This window comes from Calliphora vicina, chromosome 5 (genome assembly GCF_958450345.1).
Source record: "Calliphora vicina chromosome 5, idCalVici1.1, whole genome shotgun sequence".
In the NCBI taxonomy this organism is placed as follows: domain Eukaryota; kingdom Metazoa; phylum Arthropoda; class Insecta; order Diptera; family Calliphoridae; genus Calliphora; species Calliphora vicina.
In genome coordinates, this window is record NC_088784.1 from 51,381,266 (window position 1) to 51,397,687 (window position 16,422).

Genomic DNA, 16,422 nt, shown 5'->3' on the forward strand with positions numbered 1-16,422 from the left:
TAGGGTTGAGTTAGAGCCTGATGATAGGAAATTAAAAAATAATGAAACTCACCCTATATACACTCTAAGATATTTGTTGAATCGTAGAGTAAATATAGAGGAACCTCTTAAGCGTAATCGTCCAGTTCAGTGTAGTAATTGTCAGGAATTTGGACATACACGTAATTATTGTACCCTACGCACAGTATGTGTTGCATGCGGAGGCCTGCACTCTTCGTCACAATGTGATATAGTTGAGAATGGTCTCAGTAGGAAATGTGGTAACTGCGGTGGAGATCATTCCGCTAATTATCGCGGATGCCCGGTCTACAAGGAGTTACTAAAAAGATTAAGAGAGAGGCAAAAGCTGTTGAGAGGTGAAATAGTTGAATCAACACCTACAAATTCGGTATCTACATCTAGACCACTAAGCTCTGGAGTAGATTTTTCAAATGATAAAATAAATGCGACTCATCCAGTATCACAGGAAAATGGCCAGGGAGCTACAATTAATGCTGGAGCCAGCTCATACGCCAGTATTTTAAAAACGGGTTATCAAAAGCCAAAAGTCCCCCAAAATATGGGAGGGTTGGAAAACCTTATGCAAACACTTACTGAGAATATTTCCTCTCTTAATCAAAATATGACTAACTTCATGTCATCCATGCAAAACACAATACAAGAGCTTCTGAGAGCACAGAACCAAATGATTCAAATTCTATTAACAAGAAAATGAATTTTTTGAAGATATGTTTCTGGAATGCAAATGGTTTAAACCAGCACAAATCGGAAATTTCCCATTTTATGTTAAATAAAAGCATCGATGTGATGTTAATTTCGGAGACACATCTTACAAATAGATATAACTTTAATATATCAGGATACTCATTTTATTACACAAACCATCCGGATGGTAAGGCACATGGCGGTACCGGTATCATAATTAGAAACCGATTGAGACACTATGCCCTAGAAGCGTTTTCAAAGGATTATATGCAAGCAACATCTATTCGCCTTGAATACCCAGCTGGAGACCTAACTCTGAGCTCTATATATTGCCCACCACGTTTTTCGATGACCAAGGAAAAATTTGAAGAATTCTTTATAACACTAGGAGATCGGTTTCTGGCATGTGGAGACTACAATGCCAAACATACATATTGGGGTTCGCGATTGGTAAATCCCAGAGGTAGACAGCTGTATAAAGCTCTAGTTGATCGCAAAAATTGCTTAGATTTTGTGTCTCCTGGACACCCAACTTATTGGCCAACTGATCCTAGAAAAATTCCTGATCTAATAGACTTCGCCATATGCAGAAATATTATTCGGAATGCAATATCCACAGAAATATCCTATGATCTATCTTCTGACCACTCTCCTGTAATTATTAATTATTGTGAGAGACCCAACACCCCAAGATTTCCTAAGGACTCTTTGTATTTTAAGACAAATTGGCTAAAATATAGAAAATATATCAGCAGTCATATCCACACAAATCCTAATTTACAGTGTGAGGAAGACATAGATAGGACCGTTAATGACTTCACGTCACTGATTGTTTCGGCTCTGGAACACTCTAGGTGCCAGATCCCTCCAAAAACTAATACGCCTATTTCAAGTTCGGATATTGAAAGACTTCTTCTCGAAAAGAGAAGACTCAGAAGAGAATGGCAACATAATAGATCACCTGCTGCAAAGCAGAGGCTGTCCGCAGCAGTACGAAAACTGAAAAGAGCCCTTCATTTAGAGGAGGATCGCATAAACGAAAAATATATTAAAAGTTTGACGAGTACAAAATACACAAATTTCTCTTTTGGAAGGCAACGAGGAACATTAAGCCACCGGTAGAGGCACAAAGCGCTTTAAGAAAAGCTGACGGAACCTGGGCACGAAGTGCTATAGAAAAAGCCTCAGTATTTGCTGAACATTTAAGTGAAGTATTTCAGCCCAACTCCACGGCAAATGAGTTTGAACTAGAAGAACTGCCAGCTTCAACAATGGCTAATGCAGCCCAATTCGATATTAGTCCTGAGGATGTTAATAGAGTAATTAAAAATAAATTAGACTTGAAAAAATCACCGGGATATGATTTAATAACGCCATCAATGATTAAGAACCTACCAAATGTGGCAATAATTGTGCTATCTATATTGTTTAATGCGATCTTGAAACTAGGAATTTATCCAAAAAATTGGAAAATTTCTCAAATAATAATGATACCTAAACCGGGTAAAGATTTAACCCTGCCATCTTCTTATAGACCTATTAGCCTACTCCCTTGTTTGTCGAAGTTATTCGAAAAAATATTCCAGGAAAAGATAATACCTTTTTTGAATGATGGAAACATTATCCCAGTACACCAATTTGGTTTCCGTGAACATCATGGCACCATTGAACAGGTCAATCGTTTAACTGGAGAGATTCGAAAATCTTTTGAATTAAAGAAATATTGTTCTGCCATTTTTTTAGACGTTGCTCAGGCTTTTGACAAGGTATGGCATAAGGGTCTAATACATAAAATCAAATGTTTACTACCACTATGTACTCATAAATTGCTGGAGTCTTATTTATCGAATAGACTTTTCAGAGTTAAGTACAATGATTATGTGACGAGAGAATGCAAGATTGGAGCTGGCGTTCCACAGGGAAGTGTACTGGGACCTACGCTATATTTGATTTACACCTCCGACCTCCCTACGTGCGATAAACTAACAATTTCAACATTTGCTGATGATACCGCCATTATTAGCTCAGACGAAAACCCACTCATGGCATCTAGTCAACTACAGAATTACCTCGTACGTGTGGAGTCATGGTTGAAAAACTGGCGAATAAAGGTAAATGAGCTGAAAAGTAAACATGTTACGTTCGCTCTAAGGAGAGGAAATTGCCCACCTGTCACACTCAACAACGTTAATATACCGCAGTCTGATTATGTCACCTACCTTGGTATTCATCTAGATAGACGGCTTACTTGGCGCCGACACATAGAAACCAAGAGACTTCACATGAAGTTAAAAGCCTCTAGCTTTCATTGGTTAATCAGTGACCAATCAAAATTAAGCCTTGAATATAAAGTCATCCTGTATAAGACCGTTTTAAAACCAATTTGGACATATGGAATTCAATTATGGGGAATGGCTAGCAACACCAGTATTGATCTTATACAGAGGGCCCAATCTAAAATTCTTAGGACCATGACGGGAGCACCATGGTACATAAGAAATGAAAACATCCACAGAGACTTAGAAGTGACATTGGTAAAGGAAGAGTTCGAGAAAGTCCGTGAGAAATATATTGTGAAGCTGCGAAACCATCCCAATTCCCTTGCAAGACAACTTGTGCAGACCCAAACCCGATCCAGGCTCCGTAGAGCAGATCTACCACCCCGCTAAGATGAGTGACAGTTTACCATAATGGCTCTCTTGCTGAAGAGCAAATAGTTTTAATTTTAGTTATAAGATTTAAATACTTATTGTAAGGTCAAAATAGACAGATTCAATAAATCAATAAAACGTTAAAAAAAAAAAAAAAAAAAAATGTAAATTTAAAATGCCTATAACTCGCAAATTATAAGAGATAAATAGCACATGCATCTACATACATGTTTTTTCAAGCCCTAGACGGGCGCTTTCCAAAAATATAAAAATCTTTAAAATCAAATGGGAAACAAAAAAATTGTACGTGTTTAAAAATTTTACATGTCGAAGGTATCCTACTTTAAGCCCCCGTAGCGCCACAACTGGATCATTTGTAGGACCCATTTTAATGGCTTAAACTCGAATGCTACTTGGCTACGCCCGCGTCAAATTGTATCCAGATCGGATCAGCCGTTTAGAAATGCCAGATTTATTTCCAAAAAAAATTAATTATGCCTCAGTGTGCGGTGTTAAAAATCATTCCTAGGAAGTTTATATGTTCTAGAAAGTTGTTTATTGAGATTAGGTACATTTTTGTAGTTGAATGTTTCCTTGAAGTTTGAACGGTTTGCTACCTATGGACCTGAACAGCAGAAAAAAGGTAAACAAATCGAATTTGTTAAAGTTCTTTGCGATTTTGATCTTGAAGATGAAGTGTTTTTGATTTTACATGTTCACAATTGTTGTTCTTTAAATTAAATGTTTTTATTAACAAACAAGGAATACATTTGAATGAGATACATACATTACAATGAGATACATTTTTGATTTATAATCACATAAGGTACAGATAAGTTAATAATGTTTAACATAAAATTTTACAATTAGTAAACCAAAAAACGTTTTTAAATGCAAAATCTATAATTTACAAATCTATAAATTGATTTACCTTGATTTGAAATTACATATTTGTAAAAATGAATTTGTTACCTACAAAAAACAAATATACAATTTCAAATCAAGATAAATCAATTTATAGATTTGTAAATTATAGATTCTACTTTTTATAAACGATTTTTTGGTTTACTAATTGTAAAATTTCAAGTTGAACATTGTCAACTTCACTTTCGTCTAATTTATTAAACTTTTCTTTTAGCATTTCAAAAAAGTTGGTGTATTTTTCCGTATTTAATTGTTTTGGTGGCTCCTCGTATTTTTTTTCATGGCCATTAGCACTTCCGTAAAAAGATCATCATTTTTTCTTTTTCGGGTTGTTTGTGAATTAGAACCCGTTGTTTGGTTGCTGTTATCATCGAGTAGCCACTCCACACTGGTGTCCAATTCTTCGGAAATATTACCGATTGTACTGAAATTAACAGAACGACATTTCAGTTCTATTTTCACTTTTAAAAGTATTATATAATTTGTTTACCTTGCAGGCTCTATAGATTCTGCTAAAAAACTTAAACTATTCATGTGCTTCCATGGAGTTCCAAGCTTTTGTGAAGAACCAGAGGGAAGATCTTCGGCATGTTTTTGCTTTCTATATCTGTCGCGTAAGCTCTTCCACTTCACTTTGCAATCTTTGGCTAAATAAATTAAAAATTGAACACATAATTTTTCAAGGTAACTAATGATCACTTTTATTACCTGACAAATTTATTTGTGTTCCAATATCCTCCCAAATCTTTTCTTTCTGCTTTACATCTTTAGCGTTGCCATAGCGTTGCCGCCGCGTTATTTCGGTATGCTACATACAAATTGTATGGGCATGAGAACTTTTGACAACTAAAAAACGCTTGCCGCCCGTGTTTAGCTACACCAGTAACAAAGTAGAGTATACAGTTATCATTTTTGTGAACATAAAATATCCCCCAGCTAATAAAATGGAAATCCACAAAGAAAATACTTGAGTGAAAAACTAAAAAATCTAAGCTTAACATAGAACAATATTTAAATATCAGTGTGTTTCAACTTGTATATTTACATTTACGGTCATCAAACAGCCTTTAAGTTGTAAATACCGAAGTTCGATCAATAGGTCTCTCTCAAACATTACAACTCGAACATTGATCATCAAATTGTGCGTGTAAAGAAAAATAAAGCTTTTACAATCAAACCAAAAGAGAAGTAAGATCAAACCAAACGCAACTTAATATTCTAAATAATCAAAACAAAACAAGAATAAGAAGAAAAAAGAAAAACATACACACGAACATACATAACACAGAATCAAAACAAAGCAAGAATTAAATGTAAAATAAAAAAAAACTATGCATACGTATGTATATACACATCCAACAGAAACAAAACAATCGAAGTTTTTTTTGTATTTACATCATTGTATCTAGTTTTGTTATTTAGTCTGGATTATTTTTTGGGTTTGAAACAAATAAATATCTTTAACACACACACAAACCAGTGAACATTTTTCATGTAAAAAACAAAAATATTTACAACATAAACATTTGATTAAACTAAAATAAATTTAAATAAATAAAATAAAATGAAAACTATTTAAATTAAAATAAATATATACTTTTTCGTTAAAATTCAATAAATAAATGTAATGAAATAAAAGTTAAAAATAAATTTAATACGTGAACTTCAATTTATTAAAAAATACTTTTGGTTTATTAAAATCCGAATAAAAGTTTTGTATCTGAATAAGAGTGAGCTAAAGCATACATTTTTTTTTCATTGTGAAATTAAGAGAAAACCCCCCTAAGCCTAATAATTTCACTCATAAATCCAAAGTAAATAACTGTATACCTACAATTCATTGCATATTTAATAAATTAATCAATCAACTTAATAATAATTGCACTTTTAAGAAATTTTCTATAAATATTACTATTTTTATATAATTCTATACATATTTCACATTTTAAAATTTATTTACCATATATAAACTACTATTTGACATTCAGTTGTGATAAATAATCATTATCATCAATCGTTTTCTTTAATACCTGGTACAATTATTATTTCGTTTTACACTCGTGGTTATTAATCGTTTGCCGGTTTTATAAGCCCTAAAACTAAGTTGCTCGATTCATTTCGGTTTCGATTTGTGCCTACTCTGATTTTTCACAAATATTTGCAATTTTTCAACCCCCATACTATTTTGAGACTTCATCATGTCAGTCCTCGATGACTTTATTCGCGCTTCGGATCGCGTAGTCGAGTTTCAAGCGTACTTTGAGACCCTTCCTGTCGATAGCCATTCCCTTCATACCTTGGAAGTTCAGAAGGATGAAATAGTTCATCTCTGGTCAGATTTTAGGTCACGTTACGACGAAATCTTAAATAAATTTAACGAATTAGAGGAAGATGTTGAAGTCGCAACACTGAAGTCCCGATTCTTTTCAACTTTTGAGGCTCATGTCAGGGTTTTAGCGAAGTCTAATGAGATTTTAGATTCTCTATGTCGTAACAATAGCTCCCCAGCGCCTACAAATCCCGCAATTGTCCCTCCAGTTGAGAATACCCCTCATATTTCGTTGCCTCCGTGTGATACTGAAGTTTTTCACGGCGATTATCAGTCATGGCCAACATTTCGCGACATGTTTACGGCTTTATACCGAAATAGTACTCGTTTATCCCCAGTTGAGAAGATGTGTCATTTAATTAAGAAAACGCAAGGTGAGGCTCGTGAACTGTTGAAGACTTGTCCCATTACCAATGAAGGTTTTGAAATGGCATGGCGTAATCTGGTCAATCGCTACGAGAACAAACGGATTATTATCAATGCACAATTAAAGAATTTATTCAATATTTCCCCAGTCGCAAAAGAGACTTCAAGCAACATAAGGCGCGTTCAACGAACAATCAACGATTGTGTTACAAATCTATCCCTATTGAAAATTGATACCGAGAACTGGGACATCATTTTCGTTTACATTTGCTCCACTTGTTTACCCGAAACAAGTGGGAACAATCCTTACCTATGGGAACAATCCTTACCTAGCAGCACAGAGTTGCCAACGTGGAAGCAAATGGACGCTTTTCTGACATCCCGTTTTCAAACCCTCGAATCAGTAGCTGACGTTCGTACTACTTTTGCAAACCCTAATACCTCTAATCCGAATAAATACCATAACTCGAAGAAGCAAAATTTTACGGAGAAAAAGAAAGTCAATAGTTACAATACCAGTGTCTCTTCTGATAAAACTATTAAATGTTCAATCTTCTCTGACTCACATTCCCTTAGGCTTTGTCCTTCATTCCTCTCAATGACTGTTGATGAACGTTATGCGGTTTTTAAGAACCAAAAGAGATTTTCCAATTGCCTAGGAACTTCCCACGAATGGAAGAAATGTAGAAGTCAATATGTTTGCCATTTGTGCAAGCGTAAACACCATTCTCTGCTTTATCGTTCCGAGATTACGAACCCCCAAGCAAGCACGCGACCTGTAACTAGAAGCCAGAATCCAAATCCGAGTAATACCCCCGTAAATAATCCCCTATAACGTCAAATTTAAACGTAAACCCATCCACTTCTGCTGCAGCGGCAGCTCAAGTACGACAAACATATTCTACGCAAATACAGTCCACTTCAAACTCCACTGTTTTACTCGGAACCGCGCTTGTAGACATTTATTCCAATGATCTTAAATATACAGTTCGGGCTTTAATCGATTCTGCTTCGGAAGCAACTTTTATTTCTAAAAAACTTCAAAATCGACTTCTCTTGAAAACCCGATCATCTCAAACTGAGGTACATGGCCTAAATGGAGCCTTAACTGCCACATCAACACAATTATGCTACATTCGCATCGGCTCACCCATAGATGACACATTTGAAACCTTCACAGATGCTTTCGTAGTTAAGAAGCTCACTGGACAACTCCCCTATTTCCCCTCATTAGCCTTAAACGATAGTGAATTTTCTGATTTGAGAAGAGCTGATCCACAAATTCCAAACTTTTCGGAAATAGAATTACTTCTTGGTGGAGACATTTACCCGAAAATCATACGAAATGGTCTACGATGGGAAAGTACTCAATCTTTAGTTGCACAACAGACGGTCTTCGGGTGGATTATAACTGGTAAAATAGCAAATCAGAGTAACATATCTAAGGTTTCATCATTTTATAATGAAATAACTCTAAATCTTCAACTTCAGAAGTTTTGGGAAATCGAAGAAGTCCCGAAGAGACCTCGCCTTTCAACCGAAGATGCATACTGCGAAAATATATACCAGTCAACAACATATCGCAATAATAGTGGTAGATTTATAGTCTCGTTGCCTTTCCGACAGGAATACCCTGAGGATATTAATATTGGTCCATCTCGTCATATTGCTCTTTCTCAGTTTCTCCGAAATGAGCTTAGACTCATGAAAAACCCCCCGCTCAAGTCAGAATATGATCGAGTAATTTCTGAATACTCAACGCTCGGACAAATGACAATGGTCAGTCCATCTAATTCCAATACCACATACTATTTACCCCACCATGCAGTGCTAAAGCCCGATAGTACTACCACAAAGTTGCGGGTAGTATTTAATGCGTCAAGTCCTTCGTCCAACGGAAATAGTCTCAACGACTTACTTTACCCAGGTCCTATTCTCCAAGCAGATTTGACCATTCTCATTCTACGTTGGAGACTATTTCGGTATGTTTTCAATTCGGACATTGAGAAGATGTATCGTCAGATACTTGTAAATCCTTCTCACACCCCGTTCCAACGAATCATTTTTCGAAATTCCCCCCAAGATGAACCACAAGACTTTGAGCTGAATACCGTAACCTTTGGAGTTAACTGCGCCCCATATTTGGCCATCCGTACACTGCTTGAGTTAGCCAAATCTTGTGAACAATCAAACCCTGCAGTTTCCAATATCCTACGCAACTATATGTACGTTGACGACGTGTTAGCCGGCGCTCATACCCTTTCAACAGCATTAAAAGATCGCGATGAACTAATCGATGTTCTTCAATCCGCTGGTTTTACCATTCGTAAATGGACTGCGAATCACGACTATTTACTAAAAGGTCTTTCTCCAGATCATCTTTTAGATACAGAGTTCCTGAAATTATCAGACTCTTGTAAAACTAAGACTTTAGGTTTACGTTGGAACGCTGGAACTGATAATTTTTACTTTCAACTCAAGAATAACCCCGATCGAAACTCAGTAACCAAGAGATCAGTTTTATCAGAAATTGCCAAGCTCTTTGACCCCGCCGGTTGGTTTTCCCCCAAAATAATCGTAGCAAAAATCATCATGCAACAGATCTGGAACGATGAAACAAACAATGGCAAGATTTCCTAGACGATTATGTAAATATCCAAATTCCCCGATTCGTTGATTTTGACCCGTCATACTCCACCGAGTTACATGGTTTTTGCGATGCTTCAGAGAAAGCATATGCCGCTACATTGTATTTGCGCGCTGAAAACCTTGGTTATGTCTCTTCTCATCTGCTAGTCGCCAAAACGAAAGTGGCCCCAGTCAAGTTTGTTTCACTACCCCGAAAAGAGCTATGTGGCGCAGAATTAATGGCTACAATGATCGAATCTATTCAATCACAGCTCGATCTAAAAAATCTTAAACTATTTCTCTGGACCGATTCAACGATAGTCTTGGCATGGTTACAGAAACCCCCGAATAGATGGAAAACCTTTGTGGAAAACAGAGTTTCATCCATAATCGAAAAAGTAGGAAGTCAATCGTGGTCTCATGTTGACTCCAAAAATAACCCCGCCGATCTGGCAACCCGTGGAATCACAGTATCCCAGCTTGCTTCGAATGATTTATGGTGGCATGGACCGTCGTGGCTTAGATGTCCGAAAAATAAATGGCCTACGAACTCATCAAGTTTCACAACCGAAGAAGAGGCGAAACCCATTCAGGTCCACTTAAATCTAATCGAAAATACCGATATCCTTAACAATTTTTCAGACTTAACAAAGACTATGCGCGTTATATGTCGGATATTTTGTTTCTATTACAGGTGTAATAGTAATCAACGCCATAAGCTAGCCACGAATGAATTAACCCGAGCTGAACTGGAAAACGCTAAAACTGGAATGATCATTGCAAGCCAAAGATTATACTTCGAAAATGAATATAATCTATTATCCCAAAGTCAAGAAATTCCCCGAAAAAGTAGCCTTTTAACATTCAACCCATTCTTAGATTCCACAGGTATCATGAGAATCAATGGTCGATTGGCTAACTCCCCTTCACTAAACTACGATGAACGATATCCCATATTATTGCCATACCACTCTCGGTACACTCGTTTATTCTTGACATATTTGCACAAATACTCGCTCCATGGCCAGAATGCTCTGTTGTACAGACTCATGCGCCTATATTATTACGTGCCCAAGCTCAAAACTCTGCTTAAAACTATCATATCCCAATGTCGTACGTGTGTAATCCAAAAACGTCAGCAAATTATGGCAGCTTTACCTCCAGAAAGGACCACACTTTCGCGTCCTTTCACAAATACCGGTGTCGACTTCGCTGGACCGTTCGATATCAAAACATATGCAGGCAGAGGTTGTAAGGTAACAAAGGGTTACGTACTGGTTTTCGTCTGTTTCGCGACAAAGGCCATACATCTAGAAGCAACCAGTGACATGTCAACTCAAGCCTTTCTAGCTGCGTTTGCACGTTTCTTTTCCCGCCGTGGTTGTCCAAATTCCTTATATTCGGATAATGGCACTGCTTTTGTTAGAGCTTCTAACATACTATACGTAGATAAAACCCAATTTATGACACTTGTGCGACGAAAACTGCTAGAATTACATGATTTTACCCCCCTTCAATGGCATTTTATACCCCCAGGCGCACCTCATATGGGAGGTCTCTGGGAAGCCGGAGTTAAGAGCTTCAAAATGCACTTAAAACGAGTATCTCATAGTCAGAATTTTACCTTTGAGAAGTTCTCCACTTTGCTTGCTCGTATAGAATCCTGTTTAAACTCAAGACCACTCAGTTCTAGTAGTGAAAACCCTACAGATCTATGTGCGTTAACCCCCGGACATTACTTTATCGGTAGTCCTTTATTATCACCCCCAGAACCTAATCTAACAGATCACTCTTTGAGTTATGTTAGTCGTTGGCAAAAACTAAAGGTTCTTCATCATCACTTTGCGCAAAGGTGGAAAGAGGAATACCTCAAAGAACTTCACAAACGTTTTAAGTGGAAATACCCCCAGCGTGATTATGCTATCGGCAATTTTGTCGTCATAAGACAAGATAATTTATCCCCCAATCAATGGCGACTTGGTCGCATTGAAAATGTTGTTCGCTGTTCAGATAACCGTGTTAGAGTCGCTGAAGTACGAACTGCCAATGGCATCGTTACTAGGCCAATCGTTAAACTTGTTTTACTCCCCAATCCCGAACAACACTAATAAATTTCTATCTATTTCATTCACAGCTACTACGATGCCAAACGATCGCAGCCGAAGTCTATCGCCATTGGAAGTCAGAAGCCGAAATAATAATCGAAACCGTAAGCCATCTTTTGATTGTCGCCTATGCCGTAAGGACCACCCGCTGAGAAAATGCCTAAAATTTAAAGCCATGAACGTGACCGAGAAGTTGAAGGTTGTAAAACGCTACATGTATTGTGAAAACTGTCTGGGTCACTCACATTTGATAATGTCCTGTCGCAATAAAGAACGTTGTCGACAATGTCAAGGCAAGCATCATACCCTGCTACACCGACACCGACGTTTGAATGAGAACAAACGCACTACCGACTCCGCCAATGATCAACCAACAACTTTATCTAACAACTCTATCTAACAATCTAACAACTCTATAAATACGCTCTATTACGCTACTCCCAACGATAATAGTTAAAATGGAACTGGGAGAGAAATTTAGTAGTGTGAGAGATTTACTTAACCCTTGTGTCGAGGTAAGCTCTATAGCTCGGTTTCTCGTAGAGCGACATAAGCTGCCTCAGGAAAAGATTGGATCGGACAGCTTTTGCAAAATAAAAATACGCTCACGTTTTGACTATGATCGTGGATGAATTGCCACGTAAAAAACCCAAAGAAAAGATAGTTCAAAGAGTCGCAAATCTTTATACTAATCTTCGACTGGCCGACCCCTATTTTTATGCCAATTTTGACATCAACTTCATCCTGGGAGCTGATATCTATCCGAGACTTATTTGGTCGAGTATTCAGCCAGAAACAATTGGCTCACCAATGGCTCAAGACACCGTCCTTGGCTGGACTATAATAGGAAAATTTGGCATCGAATACATCTAACATCAAAATTTCAAAATTTGCTGTATATATAACACCACAATGTATAAACATACATATTTTTTCTTTTTATTATTGTATTTTTATTTCTTTTTACTTTAAAATGATTATGTACATACATATTTTTATTTTTTTTTTGAATTCCTCAAAACATAATTGTTATTATAATATTAATTATTATTCATATTTTGTTTTATACATTTACTTTAAAAACAATCTATATTGTTATTTGCTTGAAATCCGTATTGTATGAATTAAAACATTAAAACTGTAATTTTTTTTTTTTAACTTTGCAAACTTTTATATATACATTTATGAATTATGTTAAGGTTGCATAGAAGCAAGGGGGCCGGGATGTTTATATGTAAATAAGTTAAGTGCCCATTATTAAACGTCCTTGGCTGTGGAAAACATTCCAATCGCCGTAGTGTTTTATGTGTGCGCTCTTGCTCTCTTTTGTGAAATATAATTGTTATACATAAGACATTGATACAAAAAAGAATTGTAACTTAAATCACTTAAAAACAAACCCCCAGAGAAAAAGGTGCGTATATCGCTTAATAAACATAATAATTAACCCCCGCTAATAAACATTTGTTTTACTTAAAAAATTTGTCAAAAAAAAATATACAAAATGAATACCCTTCTATTCTTTTAAATTTCAGATGTTATTCCATAAGAAAAACATTTTTCCATAAGAAATACATATTTTTCTTACCTTGTGCCCAAACTTCACTTTCCCAGATGGAATTATGCTTTTTTTTGGAGTTGTAAATTTTGTTTGCCATTTTTAACGATACAAATCAGAGACCAAAAATAACTGTTATTAAATTTTTTGAGAATGAAAAAGTTTGGCATAAATCAATGAATAATTTTTACGTTTTTAAATAAGAGTTATTCATAATAAATATTTTTTTTCGTTGCTCATAACTTTTATTTTCGATTTATATTTTTAAACGTTGCCTAATAAGTGTTATTCATAATATATATTTTTTTACGTTGCTCATAACTTTTATTTTGGATTTATATTTTTTTACGTTGCTCATAACTTTTTTTCAATTTGTATGTTTTTAAGAGTTATTCTAAAGAATATATTTTTTTCGCTGCTCATAACTCAAAAGAAGTTTCTTTCGCCACCTTGGTTGCATTTTATTAGTACATACATTGAATTTAACCTTTAAAGTCGCAAAAAAATAAGCTTGGTATGAGATTGATGTTTTTTATTGTGTGTTTTTTAATAATGAAGAATTTTGTTTTACAATCAATGTTTCAGCAAACGCATTGTCCGCCAAGTTGCACCTTTTCTCAGTCAACAAAATACGCAAAGCAGAAAATGCTCTTTCAACAGAAAGCCATTTAGCCGGCAGAGCATAGAAAATATGAACCTATTTATTTAAAAATTGCAAAAGTATACTTTTTCTCTTCCCGATATTGCAACAAATCGGCTTCTACGTCCAGTCTCACAGGTTTAAAGCTCTCTATTTCAGCTATAGCTGCTAATAACTCTCCTGATATATTGCCTTTGTCATCTTCTGACGATAAATCCACTTCAAGTTATCTAATTGATGTTCCGAACAACGACGACGTATTAAGATTCGTCAATCAGAAAATCTGATATTGGTTGAAGTGGAGATACTTCAGGTGAAATTATATTGAAAATAAAATTTTTAAGTAACGAAAAAAAATATTTATTATAAATAACGAAAAAAATATAAATCGAAAATAAAAGTTATGAGTAACGTAAAAAAATATTTATTATGAATTACTCTTATAAGGCAACGTAAAATTATAAAAATCAAAAATAAAAGTTATGAGCAACGAAAAAAAATATTTATTATGAATAACACTTATTGAAAAGCAAAACTTTTTTTCATTGAGAATAACTATTATTTAAAGAAACAAAAATTTATTTCTACAATATAACAGTTATGGCTAAATTTTTTTAGATATTTCTTATAACAGTTATGTCTCTGATACAAATTCGTCATTTGAACCAAAGTATAACAAGTAGTCCAACTCTTTGACAGCAGTACCTAACTCTATACATGTGTTAGTGAAAAAGTACCTAAGTCTAAATATGTGTTAGTAACAAAAATGTATATGTGTTGGTGCCCTTTGAATTTTCACCAGATACACAGAGTTCTAAAAAAATGTTTAAATTTTAATTTATTTAAATTTTGTTCTATTTTCAATACCAAAAATTGAAACTCTGTTCTATATTTTAAAACCTACCACAAACAAAATAAAACGTCAAAATTAATAAAAAAAATATTTTTTAGTTTGTGCGAAATGGACGTGCTTCGGAAAAGAAAAAGTGCTAAATGTGTTGAAAAAAATTATAAAATAATGTGTGTTAGTGAATTTACGCGTATCAAACTATATTTATTGGACAATTTATAGTTAAAATTTCGAGACTTTTGATGTGTATAATTCTCTCACAAGGGTGTTGAATTTACACAGTACCCGTATATGTGAGAGAGTAAATTTATAAAATAGAGAGTTGGACTACTTGGTATACTTTGATTTGAACTATAGCTTCTTCTTTTACAACAAACATTTGCGTCTATTGATAAAACCAAAAACAAGGATTGTCAGTATAAAATGTCAAATAAATAAAATATTTGGATGTTAAAATAAACTCTTTCGATTGCAAAATAAACTTTTACATTAATTAACTAGATCAATTCCGTAAGTACGAAAACTAAACCAAAAATAAAAAGAAAATAAAAATCCCCAAAAATATTCCAAAAATCCCCAAAACATACAATATTGCCCCAACATACATATCCCCAAAACATACATATCCCCAAACACAATTATTTATCCCCATTTACAAAATAAAATCCCCAATTTGGGGAAAATCCCTTAATCTGACAACACTGTTGGTTGGTCTTTGGACGAAGCATAGCAAACACACGCGTTTCAATTACAATTGAACACAAAAGAACAAAGTCAGAAATAAATAAAAAAATTTAGAGAATTTCGGCCGTATAATGTATATTCTTTTATTTCCTTAAAATTTAAATTACATTCATTTAATAAATTGGTTATATCTGTCAAAAATTCTAAATCTAAACATCTTCATTTTTATTTTTGAACATCACTGATCTAAACATTGAAAATAACATCATATCCAATAAAATTTTAATAGTTGTGTTCGCATACTTGATAATTTGTAATAATTTGTACAAATTATCACTAGAAGTTACGGGATTCCGTTCGTTTACTTTTAAAAACTTGTAACGAGAGAGTAAGAGAGTGTTAAAAATGACAGTTCGTAGATAGAGAACATGATATTTTTTACTGGACATTTCTTCTCCAGTAAAAAATATCAACATGAAAAATATGTTTAAAACAAATTGTTGCAAATGTAAACAAAACAAAAAAGTTGAAAATTATCACAATTTACAAGTCTTGCAAAGAAAAGAAGTAAAATAACACAAAACAAACGTTTTAAATTGATTTATAAAAAAATACAACTTATTTTTACAAATTGTTGTTCGCGTACTTTTTTTTTGGTAATTTTTCAGATTGAGAGTAATTTATTTTTACTTCCTAAAATAAAGTTACTGGATATTTTTTACTGGAAAGTACGTGAACACACACAAAAAATTAGCAAAAGAGTAGTGTTCTGTCGTCCGTCGCATCCACACGCATTTTAATGTTGTCCGCAAATAAGTGTCGTGATCCGTCTAGTATAAAAAATATGTACTTATGTTTTTGTGTCCGCGTCGTTTAATTAAAATATTACAAATAAATCAACATAGTACAATTAAAAATACAAAACAATACAACATAAATTAAATACTTAAAAGAAAAATAAAACAATCATACAACAATAACA

At 34.6% G+C, this 16,422-nt stretch overlaps 1 protein-coding gene across 1 annotated transcript; it reads left to right on the forward strand.

The window, feature by feature from the left end:
* Window positions 1-6,478: 6,478 nt before the first annotated feature.
* Window positions 6,479-11,711, forward strand: LOC135961248 (uncharacterized). Its single transcript, XM_065512745.1, has 3 exons — window positions 6,479-7,781; window positions 7,850-9,529; window positions 9,703-11,711. Exons 1-3 carry the CDS (start codon window positions 6,479-6,481, stop codon window positions 11,709-11,711), a joined length of 4,992 nt encoding a protein of 1,663 aa, XP_065368817.1.
* The last annotated feature ends 4,711 nt before the right edge of the window (window positions 11,712-16,422 follow it).